The sequence below is a fragment of the Ursus americanus genome, chromosome 1 (genome assembly GCF_024610735.1).
Source record: "Ursus americanus isolate L20-20 chromosome 1, mUrsAme1.1.p, whole genome shotgun sequence".
NCBI classification, from domain to species: Eukaryota; Metazoa; Chordata; class Mammalia; order Carnivora; family Ursidae; genus Ursus; species Ursus americanus.
The window spans coordinates 43,653,401-43,675,850 of record NC_142127.1 but is presented as its reverse complement, the minus strand read 5'-3'; the positions used below and the strand labels follow the sequence as shown (position 1 = coordinate 43,675,850).

General features: G+C 39.7%; 1 protein-coding gene across 1 annotated transcript in view; it reads left to right on the top strand.

Moving 5' to 3' along the window:
* Nucleotides 1–1,700: 1,700 nt before the first annotated feature.
* The window catches only part of COBLL1 (cordon-bleu WH2 repeat protein like 1), a 159,612-nt gene continuing 138,862 nt past the window's right edge, over nucleotides 1,701–22,450 (top strand). Inside the window, 3 exon segments of the mRNA XM_045780637.2 lie at nucleotides 1,701–1,743; nucleotides 1,746–1,952; nucleotides 2,663–2,780. Coding sequence (XP_045636593.2) covers nucleotides 1,710–1,743; nucleotides 1,746–1,952; nucleotides 2,663–2,780 — 359 coding nt within the window. The 5' untranslated portion in view covers nucleotides 1,701–1,709.

Here is a 22,450-nt window from a genome sequence, read left to right as displayed (position 1 = left end):
GTTTATAGCAACTGTGATTACTGTTTTGCTAATGAACTATGTTTGTAACTAGCAGACTCTAGTGGGTATAGGTTAGTACCATATGAGAAGAACATCAGGTCTAGGCCATTACTGATTTGGAAAGTTGTCAAACATGATTATACCTAAGGAAGGCTAAGTAATGCTTGGCCTGTAGGATACTTCAGTCCTGCACCCTTCCATCTTAATACTTCCACGACTGCAGCAGCTGGGAAAGAGAGCATAGGGTCAGGCACTGGCACTTCAGTGATTCTACCAGGAAATGAAACCTTTCATGTCTGTTCACATTTACTTACTAAAACAAATTACATCGCTATAGGTAATTTCAGTGGGGTGGAGAGTGTAATCCTCCCCTATGCCTAAAACTAGGAGGACAGGAAAAATTGGTGATCACTGAAAATGCCTTCAGCAGTTATGAAATGTTATGAAAATGATGTTTCAGGTAGACTAATGGAGACAATATTTATTAGCATGTCATAAATTAAGACCGAAACTAATTAAAATTTAATCTTGATTTTGTGATTGAAAGTCAATAGACTTTAGTTTCACTGTTACTCAATGCCTGCATTACTGTCTGTGCAAGCAACTGTGAAAGTCATTTAGAGGCATAATTCATGAAATTGTTTAATCTTAGTTGTTTAGAGACTAAAAGCCAGATACATTTAATTGATTTGATTAATATTTAAATCAGGTAAAATATTAAAATGCAACTTTTTTCTGATATGGTTTCAATACCTAAATGAGCCACTTTTTCCCCTTTTTATATGTAAAGATACATTGAAAGGAATGTATTACGCACAAAAAGGAATACATAGTAATGACTGCCCATAACAATCTTTTTGATTGCTACAATGCTTAAATATTAAGGAGCATTTAGTCAAGACTTGGTTTTACATATCAGTTTTTTTTGTTTTGTTTTGGTTGTTTTTTTTACCAGCTGTCAAACGTTATCCTATTACTAGGCTGAAATGGCTAACAGATTTGTTACGTGATGCAAATATCACAGCAGAAGCCTCCTTTACGACGCTCTTTCACCTAGTTTCTGCAATAGTTTATTGAAATATTTTTATTCTTAAACTGTAGTTTAACGTTAATTTCTTAATTTCACGTTATTTTTCTGAAAGCAAGCTTTTGGGCCCATCAAAAATGGCTTGCACCTTACAATTGGCATTTATAATATACAAGATATGCAAATATACCTGTGTGTCAGGTGTAAAGAACCATCTACGGAGCATGCGCGTGGGAACTACAATGTATAAACAAGCACGCAGGTATGTCTGCGATTCTTTTATTCCTGTAAAATTTCCAAGAGGTGAATAAAATCTGTCATTTGTTCTTAGCTAATAGATTTTCAGACATTATTTTCCAGTCCTCATATCACAGCTGTTATATGCTTAAAAAGAAAGAAAAAAATACGCCTCTGCAGACAGGGCAAGCTTAAACCTGCCACCGATTGTAAAAATCACAGTGTCACAGGTGCGCTTTTAATCGAATTGCAACCTCAGAGGTTAAGTTGGGGGAAAAAAAAATCAAACCGTCCGGGATGTGGAAGGTCGAACCGCTGGGAGAGCAACCTGCAGGCCCCGTTCGGCGAGTTTCTCTCCGCACTTCCGCGGCAGCCCGGGTCCTCCCCTCCTGTCCTCGTAGGGCTGGTACCCTCCCTTCCTCCCCACCTGTTCGGCTCCCTAGCGATGGGAATGGGAACTCTCTGCATGGGAGTTTCCTTTCCTTCCGCTCCCCCAGCCGGACCCCAAAGACCCGAAATAGGGTGGGAGGGAAATTCCTACACGGTCCCTGCCCACCCCCGCCCGTTTCTGACTCCGGCTCACTGCCTCTCTCGCTCCGATGCAGCCGAGCCGCATCACTACTTCTAGGTGGCCGACCCGCGGAGGTGGCGGCGAGCTCCGGGGCTCTGGGCAGGGAAATGGGGCAGGGTGAGTGAGCCGGCTTGGGCAAGGCCCCGCGGCGCCCCGTGAGGGCCAGCCACCCCGCCCGCAGGGCAGGGGGAGGCGCTGCCTCGGCCCGGCCCGCGCGGGGCTGAGCTTGGGAGAGGCTGCCGCGCTCTCCTCCTTCAAGTCCTGGCTTGAGAGACCAACTACAAGCGCGCGGTCCGGGGGAGGGAAGAGTGGGAGAGGAAGCCGCGGGAAAGAACAGGCGAGCCACTGTCTCCTTCTGAAAAGAAAGTAGGAGCCCTGGGTGGGAAAAGAGAATTAGCCCTCCTAACTTTTCTCCGCGAAAAGTTTTCCCAGGGCGTTTTGTTTGTGCAGACTCGGCCGGGGAGCCCGGAGACGCGCTGCCGGCGTGGCGTTGGTGCCCGTGAGCCTCGCTTCTTGCCCCGCTGCTCCTCCTTCCAGCCTGGGCAGCTCCTCTCCCGCCCCGAGAGGCGCCAAATGGCTACCCAGTAAGCCCCACGGGGCGGGGGCTGCAGCGCCGCCTTCCGCCGCCGCAGTTGCGGGCGGCCGCTAGGACCTGAGGCAGGGGCGCCCGCGGGCTGGGAGCCTCGGCCCGCAGGTGGAAGCGCACCCGAAGGCGGACCGGCCCGGGGCTGGGGGGGCTCGGGCGGGCACTTGACGCGCGTCCCGCCTCGCTCAGGCCTCGGGTAGTTGCGCGTCTCGCCCTGACCAGCCGGCCTCTCCCATTCTAGCAGTGACACGCCGCCTCGGAGCTGGAGCCCGCGCAGCGCCCCGCAGGGCGATGGACAGCCGCACCCCGCGCGCGCAGGACGCCCTGGCGGCGCCCACACCTCCTGCCGCCTCAACAGGGTAAGCTTAGAGCGCCGCGTCGAAGTTCTCCCGGGAGGGCGAGGGCAGCAAGGCCGCAGCGCGTTTACCTGACTGGCAACTCGCTGCCCTGCCAGCTGCCTGACTCACTGGCTGGATAGGCAGCCGAGGAGGCTGCTTCCTCCCGGCCTCTTTGGAGGCCGCCCGGGCGCGGGGGCGGAGGGCTATGGCAGTTTTGATAGCTTTTCTCCTGGGGCTGCTCTGAGTGCTGAAGGGCAGCTGAATGCCAGGAATTGGGTGAGGAGTCCTAGAACAAAAATTGTAACAAAGAGCCCCTTGTTTGGTGCTCTGGAAGAGGGGCGGACGATACCTGTAAGTGAGCACTTGGGAGGGGGGAAGAAAGTTTCCTTGGCTGAGGGCTGAGGCCCAAGCAGGTGAGCAGTGTCAAAGTGACTGTAAGGAAGGGGCTTTCTGCGAGCGGTGGAGGGCAACGGGAGAGTGTACCAGCTGTCAGCCTTCATGACAGTTCCGGGACCCAGCAGGGTGAGCGCCTCTGACTGGGGGTGTGTGTGCCTGTGGCCAATTGCTGGTGCCAAAGCGTAGCGCAAAGTCAGACTGCAAACAAGATACTTTTCTTTGTGTCCTCACGTGTTTGAATTGAGATTGGAGGGTAAGGGGCTGTCACACGGTGAGTTAATATTAAATGAAGCATGTCTTCCTGCCAGATATGCTAATAATCACCTTGCTAAGCGTTTGGGTAAACAGTAATGAGAACAGGTAGTTCTGCAAGAGATGGGGAGAACCTGAAAATAACCTTCGTCTTGGTAAACAGTGAAGGCTTAACATGGGCGCTCTTTGAGCTTCTGAAGTGGGAACCCCTTTGATGTAGCATAACTTTTCCTACATTTGTTCTCCCAAGTCAGTTTCTTTTGTGATAATCTAATGCTCTAAAGAGAACACAAACATTCCAGGAAAGAAACGTTAAGGAAAAATCGACTTTGTAACTAATGAATGAGAGTTGTACAGTTTTCCTGATTTAAGAGTAGAGAAGTCATTTTTCCCTGGAACATGACAGGCGTTTCCTTAGAAGCAAGTCACAGCATGTTTATTCATCAGAGACCATGCGAACATTGGCAGTTGTCTAGAGGAAACATGGAAAAGTCTCAAAGCAACATGACTAATAAAAAAGATATTTAGTATAATGCTTACGTAGAGGAAACATGTAGTGTATGAATTCTTTCATTTGTTCGAACTGTCTTCTCCCCTCTGCAAATAGCCCTGTTACTGTTGACTTCCGTTCCTATTATTTTCCCAGTGTTTTCATTGTTCAGCATTATATATTCTTCCATTTATTCTCACATCAGGATGTGTGAGTAAAGAAATATATCGGTAGAAAGATCTTAATCATAAAAGCATGTGCCTCTAAATGGAACTTAAGAGATACGTAAATTGAAGATGAAACAACTTTAAGGAATACAGAAATATATTTGGGTGCCACAAAATAAGATAGTATTAAACTGGTGGATTTGAAAATGGATTAGGTTATGGGACAATTAAAAAAAATGACAGCATATGCATAGACACGAAGTACACTTACTGGTGTTCAGAAATCAATACTTTTGAGTGAAATAGGTGAGATCGGATGGTTATGGATGAAGGCGTGGAAAGAGCTATCTAATGATAAGCACAACTACAGTTAAGATACTTCAGATTTCACTGTCGAGAATTTAAAGGTTAAACTGAAACATTCTTGAAAATAACGTACAAAACTGCTTTATCTAATTCAGCTATGAAGAAAAATACTTTTAAGGAATTTGACCTCTCTCCAAATTTAAGGAGAGACATCTGCAAAAATGCTCTGACATCTAGAGTAACACCCCGACTGTATCATTTTACCCTGCATTCTATTTAGAGAAGTGATCAATGTCTGCAAAATATAAACATAAAAAAATATCACCTTTCACTTTTCTATCTTGTCCTTTGGCATATCCCAAGTGCCTTTTATATTTGTTGAATATTCAGTACAGTATTGCTTTTGTTCTTTTTCTCAAAAAGTCCAGAACGTTAAAAATGATTTAATTGTGTGGGGGAAAAAGTATCCTAGGTATGGGTTTATGGGAGGTAGCAGGGAGCAATCTCAAAATGTTACAATAAATTATTGGGTTTGGGAAGTAAATTCCTTACTATAAAACTAATTAAACCATGACTCATGACTCTAATAACCTATGAGGCCTAGTTTAGTCCTCCTTAGATATCCTTGCTCTAAAGAATCCCTCTGTAATTTTCCAAGTTTTACATTGTTGTAACAGGTCATTTAAAAGAAATCTAGTGCAACTCTGTATTTTACAAATGAGAATCTGAAGCCTGGAGACACTGAGTGACTTTGCTTAAGTGAACAAATGAGTGGCAAAACCTGAAGGAAAACCCAGGACTTTGGTTGCCTAGTTTATTGCCTTTTTTTTTTTTTTTTTTTTAAATCTTTTCCTGACCACTGTAAGATACATTTAAATTTCAAAGAGTCAGTATGGGTACATTATCTTTAGCACTACTACTGCTTGTGTTTTTTACTTGCCCTGACAGATACCACCCCCCTTTTAAAATTCATTGAAATTTAAATGTCACAAGTGTAGTTAATCTTGCTGAGGGACCTTTACGTTTTGATTCTGAAACAAATTTTCAGGAATGGACGGGGGTAGAAAACCTACTTTCTAATTTTGCAGCTTTGGAGCTATGGAGTTCATTGTAGGCATAGAAAAAAATTGATTTAGCAGATACTTTTTTAAGCTGTTCTTTGAATGCACTGCTGGCTCTAAAATTTTACTGATTGTATAAACTGAATTCTTGTTAGCTGACATTTATTGACTACTTAGAAGTTGAGTACCTTAGCTGAGGTTTCAATATGAGAATTACCTAGGGATCTTTAAAACTAACACCCATGCTCTCACACCTGCTACCTGTTCTGATTTTATTTGGCCTGTGCTGGCGGCGACAAGCTGTGGAGAGGTGTTAAATGCTGCTCCAGTGATTGTAATGGGCTATCAGATCTGAGAACCATTAAGTAGATGTCAACACGTGAGATGGAGATGAAGCCATAAATGGCATGAGGGTTGTTATTAATCATTTTTAGGCAACTCACGATCCTCACTTTCAGCTTTAGTTTGCTGCTTTAAAGATTCCATTTAGGTCCTTTACAGTGATATTAAAAAAAAAATTGCTGCTCCTTTCTGAGGAAGTACTTTAACTCTGCTTTGCAGTTGTGGAAACCGAGGCTCTGAGAGCTAAAATAACAAACTCAGAGCCACAAAACTTGAAGTGATGAAAGAATAACAGAAACAAGATCTGATCCCCATACCTGTACTCTTCCTCAGTAGGCATGTTGGCACCCAGTGTTTGCCGCTATGGATTACTCTGAATGGCTGGCTAGAGTATTTTTATTTAGAGTGCCTTTATAAGTGTCTTGCCTTGACTCTTTTTAGAATCATGTCTGTATTCTTAAAAAACTCCTACAAATTCTAATGCATATGAGAAACCCCAATCCTAGGATTTAAAAGGAACTTAAATGTTTGGTTTATGTCTTCAAAATATTTAACATTTCATGTGGTTTGGGATGATTTAACTCTTTTGTCATATGACAAGCTACTTATTTTTGCTATTAGGTGGCTATCAAATTTATACTGTACTTTCAAAAGCAGGAATTTTTGATTATCAAATAAGAAAAATGAAATTAAGGTAATATTAGACTTTCTGTCCAAAGTCGAATTTCCTCTAAATGTGTTAAAGGATATTGAATAACGTTATGACCTTATTACAGTATGGAAATGCCAGGTGTATTTATGTAACAAATGTCATGCTTCATGTTATTGAGACAACTACTTTCATTTAACTAATTAGTCAAAACTTGTGAGCCCTTACTTTATGTAAAACGTTTTTCTAGGTACTAGGAGATTGGCTCCTGATGTTAAGAGCTTTACCAAAGAAATTCGCTATGCAGGAAAAGAACAGGATGTTAGTATGGAAATAGTACTTTCATGTTAGCTTTAAAACATTATGTTTATGCTTTAGGCTTAATATGCAATAGCTTCAGTCTCTGATCAGCAAACTATGGCCCAGCAAAAGCAAGTCCAGAAGGCTGAAATGGGCCCTTCACCTATTTGGGTTTAACTGTATTTTTTTTGGTGATAAAATGCATATCACAAGATTTATCTTAAACATTTTTAAGTGTACAGTTCAGTGGTACATTCATATTGTTGTAAAGCCAGCACCACCATCCATTTCCAGAACTCTCTTCATCTTGTAGAAGTGAAACTTCATAGCTGTTAAACATAGCTCCCACTCTCCTTCCCCCCATCCCCTGGCAGCCCCCATTCTACTTTCTGTCTCTGTGATTTTGACCCCTCTAGGTAGCTCATAGAAGTGGAATCAAACAGTCTATTTTTTTTTTTTTTTGTGACTGGTTTATTTAATTTAGCATAATGTTCTCAAAGTTCATATTGTATCATATCTCAGAATTTCCTTTTTTAGGGCTGAATAATATTCTACATTTTGCTTATCCATTTACCTGTGTATGGACACTGGGTTGCTTTCTTATTGTAGATATTGTGAATAATGCTGCTAGGAACATGGGTATGCAAATATCTTTTTAAGACCCTGCTTTCAGTTCTTTTGAAGTAGAATTGCTGGATCAAATGGTAATTTTATTTTTAATTTTCCGAGGGTGACCATAGTCTTTTCCATATTGGTTGTACTGTTTTAACATTCCCAACAATAGCGCGCAAGGGTTGTCGACCCTTGTTGGTTTCTGGTTTTGTTTGTTTGTTGTTGTTTTTTTTTTTTATAGTAGCCATCTTAATGAGTGTGAGGTGGTATCTCATTGTAGTTTTGATTTGCATTTTCCTAGTGATTACTGATGTTGAGCATCATTTCATGTCCTTATTTATTTGCTTATGTTCTTTTGAGAAATGTTTAAGTTCTTTGCCTATTTTTTATTTGGGTTTGCTTTTTTGGTTGTTGAATTTTAGGAGTTTTGTATATATTCTGAATATTAATCTCTTATCCTCTGTTTCTATAGAGTTTTATTGGCACACAGCCATACTTGCTCATTTGCATATGGTCTATGACTGCCTTCCTATCACAGCTGAATAGCCCAGACAGAGATCGTATGGCCTGCAAAGCTAAAAATATTTACCTTGTGGCCATATATAAAGTTTGGTGACCCTCCTGACCTAACTTATGAAATAGATAAATGAAGTCGTGATTATTTAATTCAAATTTATTTACTGGCAGGAGGACTTCTAAGTGTTAAACTTAAATATAAATTGGAACAAAATGATTAATGTTCTGTTTGCATATAACAAAATATAGTAAGAGATTTGCAGAATGGTGATTAAGTGAAAACAGGCGTGGTCCCAAGCATTGTAAAATTTTAACGTATGATATTGGAATATATTTTAAAGAGAAGTTCTAAACTTCTATGCTGGAGACACTTTCATGAAAAATGACTAATACATAGTTAAGATGTTTAGGAACAAAGCTGAAGGAGTTCCTGTCTAGGTCTTTGAGTCTATACCTACCTTATGAGTTAAGTCAAACTGCCTTTATATTTCCAGCAAGTGTTTTTGTTGTCGTTAAAGATATTTCATATCTGTAAGCTTTTAGTGTTCTAACATTAGTATGGTAGTTGTTGTAAGCCCCCCCCCCCCTTTTTTTTAATGACTGCTTTGCTAAATTTTTTCCCCATCTGTTAGAGTAAAAATAAACTAAAAGTATGGGAGAAAGAAGTTTCCCAGGACTATTTATAAAGGGCCAAATGTCTTCAGTTTTGCATACAAACTTCATATCTGAGGAATGAATCCCTTGGAAAAGCTTCTTAAAGACTGACTAGTCTTTAGAAAAATGCTAGAGTGAGCTTGGGTAATTTATTATTATTTTCATATAGTTTAAGTTCACAATGCTGTTTATAAATGTAAATAAGTTAAAACTATTTAATGGCTTTAGACATAAAGCTGTAGAGTTGAAATGTGGAATAATTTGACAAAGAAAGTACTTTAATTGGGATGGTCATCTCAGTATTAAGACAGCAAAGAATGCCAAGGCAGGAGAAAGAGTCTATTAAGCTCAACTCCTAGAAAGCTGAAAACTTGGTCCTATTTGTAAGTTTTAATACATTTTAAATGGTGATAAATCTTTACAAAGGTCAGAATTTCCAGGTTTCATTAGCAATAAATTAAGGTATTTGGGTTTCCAATATGTGTTGTGCCCTGTGTTGGGTGATATCCTGATTGTATCTGTGCTTTTTCATGCTATATAGCTCAGGGATATTACTTAGAAACAGGCCTTCAGAAATTTGGTGGGAGGAGAGCACATATACTGCTAAATCAGGTAGGTTTCTTAATTGCCCACTCTTCAGAGAAAAAACAGCCCCATTAAGGCTTTCGGGTTTGTGGTTATGAGGTGGTGAGAATGGGGGTGCTAGGGAAACAGGGAGAAGAACTGCCTCAGAATCCCTCATTTTAATTCTCCCTAGTTAGTCTTGTTCTGTTAGAAACACTCTGGCCATTGAAATTAGAGCTTCAGAGATAATGTAAACAATTATATATAAAGTACCGTAGTCTTCCCCACCCCCCTTTCTCCATGGGGGATATGTTCCAGCCCCAGTGGATGCCTGAAACTGGGGATAGTACCAAACCCTGTATATACCATTCCCCCCCCTCTGCATACACACCTGTGATAGCACAGTAAGAGATTAACCGCACGACTCATCATAAAATAGAACAGCCCTAACAATTATAAGTTATCTGTAGAGGTTGCTTCGGGGCAACAGGTTGGAGCAATGGAATGTCGAGAGGGTCCACAGAGACCACTTGGCTGAATACAGACGAGCCCATCAGGTGAGCCACCTCAGAATATCCATAGGCTCTAACTCACCACTGGCCTACGTACAACCTGGCACAGTTACCACAAAGGGAAAATTCCATACGTGCCCAGACTTCCTCACTTTCCCTCTTTAAAAGGAGCCCCCACCCCGTTGCCTCCTTTGTCAGTCTCTCCTCCGCTGTCCTGCCTGAGGCTCCCTTGCAGCGCTGCCTATTCCATAAACTCTCTCTCCTTTGTTCTGCCTCAGGTGAATTCTTTCACCACCACGACGCCACTTGATCCTCGCCCCACATTTGGGGGCCCCCGTCCGATGGGGAGAGACGCCACATTATATAATATGTAATAAAAGTTAAGTGAATGTGGTTGGTCTCTCTCACTCCCGCGTGTGCTCACGCGTGTGCTCACGTGTGCACGCTCCATACTCCCCCCCTCTCCCCCCAATATGGGACTGTACTCACCCTTCCAGTGATGACGTGACATGATAGAATGCCTTCGTGAGGAGATGAAGCGAGGTGGGTGACGCGGGCCCCGTGACGCGGCCCCATGAGGCGCAGGCCACGTGACGCAGGGTGAGGCTACAACTGACCTTGTGACGATTCCTCAGAGGGGGATGGTCTGCTGACCACTGACGACCGAAACTGCCCAAAGCGAAACCGCAGATGATGGGGACTGCTGTCTGGGTTAATGGGAGAGAGGGTTTCTTTTGTAATTGCCTCAGACTTGTAGAAAATGACTTTGGACAGAATTAAGAGTGAAATACCATATTTTGTGTGTGTGTGTGTGTGTGTGTGTGGGTTGATTTTTGAAAATAACCCAAGTGGTTCAGAGGCAACCCTTTGAAGTGGGGTTGAAAAAGCACCTGAATTATAATAGTTTAGGTCGATGATATGGTAATGCCTATAAAATAATGATTCTGATTTTCTCTTTAACGTGTAGGTTGACTTTAGACAGAGTTGAAAGCCAATGACATCAGAATATATTTTTAAAATAGTAGTGTCATTGGAAGAAGTGCATTATTTTTCAGTGTGATTAATTTGGAGGATTAACACCAAGGTATGCCTTCCACTGTACTTTTTAAATTTAAATATACCATTTCACTTGGTAGCCAATATTACAGCTTCTGCACTTATACCAAGGTATATTTATATTTGTAAGGAAGTAGAGTTAAGATGCTGAAACCTAAATGGGGCATTTATCACCAGTCCTTGAGGATTTTCATCTCTCTAACCTGCATGCACATGCACACACGCTATTATTTCTGGAGAAATGGAAGTGAGGAAGTATGAGATGACCCCAAGGGGAGTAGTGGTGACAGGAGCCAGAATTTTAACAGCTGCTACAGTTGCTATCAGTTCAGATCTGCTGGAAAAACAGGAAATTGAGTTGCTAAATCGGAACATGGCTACCACCCTACCATTCCCATGTCTAATGGACATGCAGTAGTTTCTAGGCCAAATTAAGTCAACAGTAGTCAAGCTAATTATAAGAGCTGCTGAATTTATTATTTCCTTTGTGCTAAAGTGGAAGTGTCAGAAGAGCAACCCTTTGTTTCTTTCTTGTTCTTTTATGCCTGCCAGTCAAGTATCAGTGCTTTAATAGAATTAGGAAAGAGACAGGGTGACTGTGTTAAAGAACCTCATGGTCTCAGGCAGTCCCCTCATGTTCTCGGGTATTCATGATTCCATCATTTGCTGGCAGCAAAACTCCTAACTGAAGTGCTTACTAGATTATGGGAGTGGTTTCTTCTAGTCTTTCGCTTTTATTTAAGATGTCCATTCCCAGAAAGCAGCTAGATGCTTTAATTTCAAATGAAAATCTTTCTTTTCTGCTTTAGGAGAGCAAAGCTGGAGGTGGCAGAAAAGAATTTTAGCATATGAAAATAAACTAATTTTTAAATTTTATGTTGTAATCCCATGCTACCAGCCTTTTATCTTCAGTTTTCTTTCTCTAAAAGAGGGCAAGTTTTACCGTGATAGTTTTATATTACCTGTGAACATTTACCTTTCTAGGAAAGTTAGGGATGACTTTTTTTTGAATGAAAAACGAGTGATCTGAAAGGGGAAATATACTGATTTTTCGCCTCACATTTTAATTGGGACAAATTTTTATCTAGAACTTATTCCCACCTGTAATTTACTCCAGTTTACCACATATCGTTTTTTAAATTATTAACCTATAGTGTATTATTTGTTTCAGGAGTACAGGTCTGTGATTCATTGGTCTTACACAATATACAGCGCTCACCACAACACATACCTTCCCCAGTGTCCATCATCCAGCCACCCCACCCCTCCCATCCCCCTCCACTCCAGCAACCCTCGGTTTGTTTTCTAAGATTAAGAGTCTCTTATGGTTTGTCTCCTCCTCTGGTTTCTTGTTTCATTTTTTCATCTCTTCCCCTATGATCCTCTGCCTTGTTCCTCAAATTCCACATATGAGTGAGATCATATGATAATTGTCTTTCTCTGATTGACTTATTTCGCCTAGCATAATACCCTCTAGTTCCATTCACGTCGTTGCAAATGGTAAGATTTCATTTTTTTGATGGCTGCATGATATTCCATTTTATATATATATGTATATATATATTTTATATTTATATATATACATATATTTTATATATATATTTTATATATATATATACATTATATATATATATATATATACATATATATATACACACACACACACACACCACATTTTCTTTATCCATTCATCTGTCAGTGGACATCTGGGCTCTTTCCATAGTTTGGCTATTGTGGACATTGCTGCTATGAATATTGGAGTACAGGTGCCCCTTCAGATTACTACGTTTGTATCTTTGGGGTAAATACCCAGTAGTATAATTGCTGGGTCATAGGGTAGCTCTATTTTCAACTTTTTGAGGAACCTACGTACTGTTTTCCAGAGTGGCTGCACAAGCTTGCATTCCTATCAGCAGTGTAGGAGGGCTCCCCTTTCTCTGCATCCTCGCCAACATCTATCATTTCCAGACTTGTTAATTTTAGCCATTCTGACTGGTATGAGATGGTATCTCATTGTGGTTTTGATTTGTATTTCCCTGATGCCGAGTGATGTTGAGTATTTTTTCATGTGTCTGTTGGCCATTTGTATGTCTTCTTTGAAGAAATGTCTCTTCATGTCTTCTGCCCATTTCTTGATTGGATTATTTGTTCCCTGGGTGTTGAGTTTGATAAGTTCTTTACAGATTTTGGATACTAGCCCTTTATCTGATTACCATATATCATTTTTGAAATACAACCTTGTCTGAAAGGGGCAATGTCTAACTTATGCCTAATCGTCTGTGATCCTGTGTGTATGTAGAAAAACAAGGAAATTCATTCATAGATGATGCTAAGAAAATTTAGTCCTGAAGTTTATGGTATCCTTGTGAGGCCTAGGCACATGTTTCCAACTAACTTGGTAGTTGTAAGTGGTATAGACTTGAATTTACTAATGGTGTTTTTAGAGTTTTTTCTTTTTTCTTTTTCTTCTTCTTCTTTTTTTTTTTTTTAAGATTTTATTTATTTATTCAACAGAACACAAGCAGGGGGAGCGGCAGAGGGAGAGGGAGAAGCAGGCTCCCTGCTGAGCAGGGAGCCCAATGCAGGGCTCCATCCTAGGACTCTGGGACCATGACCCGAGCTGAAGGCAGATGCTTTACCGACTTAGCTAGCCACCCAGGTGCCCCTAGAGTGTTTCTAATCAAATTCAGGATTACATATATATGTTGGGGATGCACCATTTTGAGGTTTTCATTTTTTTGTGAATCATAGTGATTTAGGACACTAAGCAGATCATGCAAGTTCAAATTAGTGACAATTCTAAAAGTTATCTGAAGGTGTTAAATGAATATTTGCTGTAATTTTTGGTAAACCAAATCCATTTTTTGTATTCTTCCAGATATTAAGCACATCAAGTTGGTGGTGATGAGTATTTGAATATCGTGGATTTGGATTAGTGAAATTTAGGCAAGGTAGAGACCAAGTTTCTGGAACCCCACAGATAATTGGAATGGTTTGAACACAGAGACACTGTTGGTATTAAAGGAACAGCCTTGGGATACGAAGAAATGATGGGCTGTCTGAAGGCATACAGAGCTTGGGAGGCAGGGGAGCAGTACAGTGATGGCTATTTAATTCCATCTTTTACCATCTGTTGATCTTCACAGGGAATTTCATAAGATTTCCTGTCAAGAAGTAATTTTTAAAAATCCTGGCACTTGGCCATTTTGTTTTAATAGTTAAAGGCTATGTAGAATGTCCTGCTGTCTGAATCAAACCTTGTCAAAACCTCTGCTTATTGTGTGGATGATTCATTCTGGTGTGTGATCTGTGTGACTGGTGAGGAACCTGTCTTACTTGGGCTGAGTTGTGAATGGCTTTGCACACATTCTCTCTGTGGCCTTAGGAGTATTTCCTCAAAAATGATCTTTACCAATGTAGCCCTATGTCAAAAACATTCTTGAGGAGTAAGAAAAGGCAGGGTGTGCTTTCCAATTGAGAATGGCGGCTTCCCCCCCCCCTTAAACGTAACAATGCTAATTAAAACCAGTTTTCATTGATATATGTATTTTAAGCTCCAAAATGAGCTGTGTCAGGGTGCCTGGGTGGCTCAGGTGGTTAAGCGTCATCAAGTCCGCATTGGGCTCCCGGCTCCGTGGGGAGTGTGCTTCTCCCTCTGCCCCTCACTCGGATCTTGTGCTCTCTCTCAAATAAATAAATAAAATCTTTAAAAAACCCAGCTATGTCAAAGCAGAAAACATTTCTGAAGTATTGGTTTTTAAAATAAGATGGGAAAATTTGAGAGAAATCGTAATACCCTGTACATATGCAATGTGATTTTTCATTTTATGTTTAAATACATGAAGTGCATCTCAGTCATTGTATATAGTACTCATTTACTTGAGCCCTTTGTGCTCTGCTTATGTTTTTGCACTACTGCTTCATGGAAAAAAAGTTAAATTTTGTGTGTTGCAAAGGGGAATACCTCTAGTTTTCCCTGCCTTCTTCGCTTAGCTAAGTAGATGCACTCAGTGCTAAATGGAAATATAGAGATAATTAAGTTTTTATTTGGGGATATAGATGAAGAAAGGAACAAGAAAATAGGCAATATATTCAATGAGTGGAAAAATGAAAAACAGAACAGTCTGGTGGTGAAAGAAAAGGCAGTGGTGTTAAATGCTCCATTTTGCTGATTTAAGCAGTTTGAGGCTTGAAGTCTTTAATCTCTTACACTCAGTTGGTAACTCCAGAACTGTTAGTTTGTGAAACACTTCTGTGATCTTAAATCGTTAGCATTTTCTGCCAAAGACCATGTATAACCTCTTCAAAAGTACCATATTTTGGGGGCAGAGATTCCATCCAAAATATAATTGATAATTATTCTAATGACAGTAGTTCTTTACATTGGTGTTTATAGGTCACACCACTTATTCATTATTTTTTAATAGGCAATATGTCCAAATGGCACAACATTCAAGTGAAAAATGACCAAATAGTGGGAGACCTCTATCCAGTCCCTTGGTTCCTGGTATCCAGGTTTTCTCCACAGAGGCAGTCAGTGTCACCAGTTCTTTCAAATCCTGGTAGGATACTGTTTACCAGCTCTGTCCAATGGGAATATAATGGAAACCACAAATACAATTTAAATTTTTTTAGGCACTACATTAAAAAATTCATCTTAAATAATATATTACACGATGCAAAGTTAACATGATTCTAGTTCTACAAAACATGAATGTTGTCTTCAACAAAATATTTTGCATTGAGTCAGTTTTGAAATTTAATTACATAAAATTGAAATTTAAATTCTTAATCACAGTAACCACATATCCAGTGCTGAAAAGCCTTATGTAATTATTGGCTACCATATTGGAGAGTGCATCTCCTTACACTCAGGAGCAAATGAATATATGTGTGCATATTGTTTCTGTCTCTCTTATTCACAGTGCTGCTTTGTACCTTGCTTTTTTAAAATTTTTACTTAATTATATAACTTGGTAATTATTCCATTTCACTACATAAAGGGCTCTATTTTTTTCCCCTAGTATGTATTATGTCTTTGTAGGGATGAACCATGACTTATATAACTAGTGCCCTATCGATGGATCCTGGATTTACTCCCCGAACCACGACTCTTTGCTATTATTAAATGGTCATTTTAGCATTCTTTTCACAGTTTACAATTTACTGTGCTAATACTCTTTCCTGGTATGTTTGATTAAGTTAACTAGATTGCGAAAACCTAGAAAGCAGGGGCCATGTTCTTGACTTCTTTTGTGTATACTACTGGGTTTAATTTAATTTCCTGCACGTACCTAGACACCTAATGATGAGTTATTGGATAGGTATTATTTGAACTTGTGTGAACCTGAGCAAGAGGTCAGTGTTGGGGATGAAGACCAGTGGATTACCTGTTCACTAGAGAGGTAAAAGCTCAGTTACGCAAAGCATCAAACCGATTATTTAACATTCATCTTTGCAGCCATTAATCAGTGAATTGTTAAACCACCATCAAATACTACACCATTAAAAGAGCTGTTGTAAATCTCTTAATACTCAATATAAAATTTCATTTCTTGGTCTGATAGTAACTTTTAGCATTATTCCCTGAGGTGGTGTTTATAAGAGAAATATGCATCTCATTAGTGCTACAAGTGAAAATTCTGAGTAATGTTTCCATCTCAAACTTACACAAAACCAAGGGTTTGGCCATCATGGGTAGGATTGTTTAACAGGACATAAGTGCTATATGATTATTTATGGCCTAAATATTCCTGTTTGAATAATGATAGCAGAGTAACATTTGGTTTGTAGAATATAGGTTTGAAGAAATTAGTCATTAATTGCATGATTAATTAGTGCATAAGAATTCCTCTCATTTGTGTCAAGACCCTAAAATCTAAATTGTCGACAGCCTTGCTATTTTGATTCAGTTATTCTACCGGTATAAGAAATTAGCCTTTTGATGTGAACAATAGTAGCTAAAGAATAAGAACAAATAATAATGGGTGTTTTCTTCCAGCTCATGAAAGAAGAGTTTGAGAATTTAAACATATCATGAGTGGAAGAAATTAAATTGTTGAATAGACACCTAGGAAAGAAAAATCAGTATGAGTGTTCTTTCTTCCCAGTGTTTTTGGAAGTTATATTTCAAGATGTGTACAAAACTGCTAATATTATAGTAGAAAACAAATTTGCTCATTTTATTTTTCTAAGAATGTTTTTGGCAGCAAGTTGACATTTTACATTATTTTCAAATGAAATTCTAAGCCAGAATTCATCAGGGGAAAAAAAAACCCAAAATCTTGTAAAAGTAAAAGTTTAATGTATGGCCAGGTATACAGTATTCCATAAAGCATTTTAAGCGAGGCTAATTCTCTCCGTTTACTCTGCAGTCTACCTTATAGTTGTCCAATGCGGTGAACCAGCGCGCCTGGCTCTCAGGCATTTACCAGCATTGTTTTTAGTTTCAAATAAAACTGGTCCATCCAGAAGCCAGAATAACACTCAGCAGGCGGCTGTTGCAAAATGGACTTGGCGACAGAAGATTTGGAACCCAGTCTCTGTTCTGCCACTTGTTGGCTGGGTGCTTTCTTTCCCTCATTGGACCTGAGTTTCCTCTGTGGTGGAAGAAGATAACTTCCACACTTTCATGCTGTATAATTAACACCAGCACATATCAGGCTTTCAGTGTACGCTTCTTAAATTATAAACATTACCTGTTTTTTAGGAAACAGCTTCTTGTAATGCTGACATTGTTACTGTACTAAATGGAAATCGAGTGAGAGAACGTGTCTGACCTCATTTTTCTCTCCCAGGAAGTAGAGGATGGGGTTGGTTTTCTTCATCAGTCCCCCATGAAAGTCTCTGTGCTAGGTGCAGGGAAGTCGTTCTTGGAACACCGAGTACAAAATGGGTACGCATCTTAATGAAAATCACATTCCCTTTTAGAGGAGAAAACCGCCCCCTCTGAGATTAGGAATGTGTTACCAAGGTGATTGCAATTCTGATTGTTTCCTCTTTTTGCCATTGCGGGAATTGCCTTATATTTTAATATTTCACTTTTCTTCTCTGTAAGATGAGAGTAACTCTAACTGCATTTCTTTGATTTTTGTTAGGACTGCTATGTAGTGACTAAAAATTTTCTCTTGTCAAATACAAGAACATTATTATTCAAAAGAGGAAATGGGAATGCAAGACGCTATTCTAACCATAGGCTCTCACATATCGAAGAAATTTTTTTTTTACATAGTGATGACAGTGCATCATTTAGGATGAGAGGCTAATGGGCACCATTCGTTCTAGATTGTATAAAGCTGTAACTTTAGGTTCTGGTAGCAGTGCGTTAGCATGGTCTGAAAGTTAACCCTGCATTGCCTTGACCAAAAGCCTTTATTAGAGCAAATATGATTAAATAGTCTTATTAATGTTTTTCCTGGATTTGCTTTTTTTTGGTAATATAGGAATATTTTCCATATTCTTGCAGATAAGTTTGGATGTCAAAGAGAAAAGACTATTCAGAATTTAACATAATTAAGATCTACTTTTTCTTAGTAAGTATAATGAAAAATTTTAGGCAGAATGAATTACACTTATGCATAGACTCTGCACTTGGAAAGTTTCTTGAGCATTATGGTGTACCCAGTAAATTTTCTTTTAAATAATGTGTTTTACAAGATAGTATGTAAAGTAGTATGGAATCTTCATTACTTCAGAGTTTGAACAAATATTTTTTAATTCAAATTTCCACTAATTAAGAGGAGCAGGGTTATATTAATTGAAGAACAATGGGCAGTGGCTTATAGGACTCTGGTCATACAATCATTGAGCATTTACTGAACACTGACTATTCGCCAGGTACTGTGTCAAGTGCATGACAGGTGCTACTGCATTTAACTGTCAATCACTCTGTAAAGTAGATGTAGTTGTTACCGAGATTGTGTAGAAGAGGAACTGAGGCTTACAGTGTCATTTGTCCAGGGTTACACAGCCAGGCAGTGGCAGATCTGAGTTGAACCCAAATGTCATTTGAAATCCATTTGGTTTGTTCACTTTGCATCTGCTCTGCTGTTCCCCATACCCTCCCCCCAGAACTGCCAGGGGTGGCAGAGCCAATATGATAAATAATAGTAGGAGTCACAGTACATAGGACTAAACACTTTTTTGCTGATTTTTTTCTGATTACAAAATTGACATGCTTATTGTAGAATGTTTGAAAGCAATAAGACTATGTAAAGAAAAATCATTATCTAGGCTACCTGGAGAGAGAACAGTTAACATGATTTGAATTTTAGCATTTCCCAAGGTGCTGCCTTTTTTTTTTTTTTTTTTTTTTTTTAGAGTGGAAGAGCATGAGTGTGCATGGGGAGGGGCAGAGGAGGAGAGAGAATCTTAAGTAGGCTCCACTGCCAGCATCCGGAGCCACCAGGAGGCTTGAGGTCATGACCGGAGTTGAAATTACGAGTCTGAGGCTTAACTGACTGAGCCATCAAGCTGCCCTCCCAAGGTGCCTTTTGAATAAGATACAAGTCAACTTGTTTCCTGTAAGAACAACTTCCATGGTCAAATAATTTTGTGATTGTATGAGTTAAACAAAATTAATCAGTTTTCTTCTCTTAAAGTCTTCTCAGGGGTTTTAATATCATATAGTGATAGGGACTTCCAAAATGGAAACATTGAAAGTAACATTTTTCAAATTTGTTTATCAGAAGAACATTGATTTATATCTTAAAACCAGTATTCTTTCAGATATAGTTTAGGTAATGCAGTGGATAGAATGCTTCCTTCTAGACTTCTAAATGTTTGGATTTTCAACTATGCATATTATTTTTATATTCTCTTTCTTCAGGATTATGTTATTTCAGTTAATTGAAACACATTTAAAAATGCTTTCTGTGGGGCACTTGGGTGGCTCAGTTGGTTAAGCATCCTGACTCTTGATTTTGGCTCAGGTCATGAGCTCGTGGTCATTGGGCTCTGTCCTAAGCAGGCAGTCTACTTGAGATTTCTCTCTCCTCTCCCTGTACCCCTCCCCAAACTCATGCTTGCTCGTGCTCTCTCTCTCTCTAAAATAAATCTTTAAAAAAATTGCTTTTTGAAATAGTTGTGCAACAAATCTTTTGTTTGCCTGTGTGTGTATTTACATTTTTTAAAAATTTTTCACCTGTTAGTGTTAGACATTGGGTTGTTTCCAGTGAAATCATTAACTGTGGATGATAGGGTATAAGTTTTAGATTTTGGTGAACGTAATTCCAGAACTGAAAGACTGCAAAGTCTGCAGCAGTGAGGAAACCAGTCCCAGAGTGTTTTTTACAGTTGGAAACTAGAAGTCTTTGCAAGTTTCAGAGAAATTTGTGTGGAAGGTCCTGTGACTTGCCATGAGGGAGAGGCATGCCAAAGAAAGGACATTCTTAGAAGGAAATAGAAATACAGATTTTCTTAGACTTAGGATGGGGTTATGTCCCAATAAACCCATCATAAATTGAAAATATAAGAAGTAAAAAATGCATTTAGTACACCGAACTTACTGAATATCATAGCTTAGTCTAGCTTACCTTAAAGGTACTCAGAACACTTATATTAGCTTACAGTTGGGCAAAATCATCGAATACAAAGCCCATTTTATAATAAAGTGTTGAATATCTCATGTAACGTATTTTTTAAAGATTTTATTTATTTGAGAGGGAGCACGAGCCAGGGGTGCAGTGGAGTGAGAGGGAGAAGCTGGGCTTCTCGGCTTGATGCTGGGCTTGATCCCAGGACTCTGGGATCATGACCCGAGCTGAAGGCAGACCCTTAACCGACTGAGGCACCCCTCTCGTGTAACATATTGAATACTGTACTGAAAGTGAGCAATACAATGGTTAAGTGTATCAGTTGTTTACGCTCGTGATCATGTGGCTGACTGGGACCTGCACTGCCCCTGCCCCACATCACTAGAGTGTATGTCTATACTGCATACTTCTAGCCTGGGAAAAGATCCAAATTCAAAATTTGAAATACGGTTTCTACTAAGTGCTTATTGCTTCTGTACCATCATGAAGTTGAAAAGTTGTTAAGTCAAACCATTCTAAGTCAGGGACCATCTGTAGTCAGTTATTAGAGCAAGCTGGGAAGTTGGGTATTTGTGTGTGTAATTACCTACTTGGTTTGGAAGTACTGTATACATTTTTTCAGATGCAATCTGTGTGGTCCCTGGGCCAACTTGGGTCTTTTCCAGGCAGCACTGGGGAAGCTTGGACACAAGGAGAGTTCTGGTTATTAATCTTTGCTGTGGTCAAGGAGGATGAGGGCTGGGAATCTTGGGCTCCACTGAGGGATGAAGTTGAGCTTTAGGACAGGTATGACTTTTGAGAGGGGGGTTTTAAATTTGAATTAGTTGGGGAGGATTGGGTTTGAGGCTACTTAATAGGTAACCAAGTATAGCAAGAATAAGGCATCTTCCTGGAAGTATGAATAGTTCATTAATTTTGTTTTGTTTTCATTCAACAGATACTTATTGAAAGCTTACTATGTGTCAGGTGCCCACCAGGCTGGGGACTGACAGCTAATTGTATTGAAAATATTACTATATGGTACATGGAAAATGTATTCATGGAATAAAATCACTTTGGCTGGATTGAAAACATGATTCAGTCTTATTAAAAATACACATCTTTGAACAACTTCCAAGGCAGTGTAAACAATACTCTCTCTGTTTTAAATAAGGAAAGTCCAAATCTCTGAAATGCCAGTTACTATGCAGTTTCAGTTTTTTTTTTTTGCCTTAGTTAACATCATGTCTGGTTTCTCAGATGCCTTAATGAACCTTTTCAGAATCTTTATGCAAATATAGAAGTTGTAAATATCTGTGGGCCCTTTCCCTACCCTCTCAGCACTTCCCCCTGAGATTAGTTCTTCTCATTGGACTCTGGGAAGTTGTTAGCACTGACTTTTCTTAGCCAGAACCAAGTATCAGAACTGTCTTTCTCTGCCTGGGATTATTAATGTGAGACTGGAGAATGCTGTCCTCACTGGGGCAGTAGATTGTGAGGTCCAGTGAGGTGCCAAAGGAAAAATTCCTAAAGGGAATATCCAACAACCCAGGAGGCCTGAGCATCATTGCTATGGCAGCAAGAGGTGGTTCTGGCCTATTCCTTTCGTGGCTGGGGCTCCCAGGGCCCCTGGCTCAGCAGGCACAGGGACAGAGCTGCCAGTTTGATGTCAGGCGACAATGGAGGTTATTCTTCATCTGACCAGACTCCAGAGTCACCTTTGTTGCCTTAAACTAGTGAGTTATCTGTGTGAAGTGACAATCAGAGACATTCTAGGAATAGTCTAAGGGCTATAGGCTTGGCATTTCAGGGAGATCTGGTGTTCAACCCTGGCTCACCCATTGAATAGTTAGGAAATTTTGGACAAATTAACTTCTGTATATCTGCTTTCTTGCTTGCTTGCTTGCTTTTTTTCTTTTTTTTTTTTTAATCTGAAAATGTAGATACCTATCTCATAGACTCATGCCTGGGATTAATTGGAAGTATTTATATTTAAAACCATGAAATAATGACTAATAAAACTTGCGTATGATATTAATTTCACAATTAAATGTAGCTAAATTATTAATGTGATTGAACATCAGCATATGAAAGCTCATAAGATTGGTTTAAGCTGCCCACTCTCAGTTTTTATTCAGTAAATTAGTAGTTAATATTTGGTTAAGGATCATTGTTTCCCAAATATAAATCATGCTGTTTTGTAACTCATCAGTTCATAGAATGTGATTCTCTGTAAGCAGATTTTCTGGCCCTTTACAATCATTAGAAAAGGCTCTACCTGGTAGATGTGGAGATAGTGAGC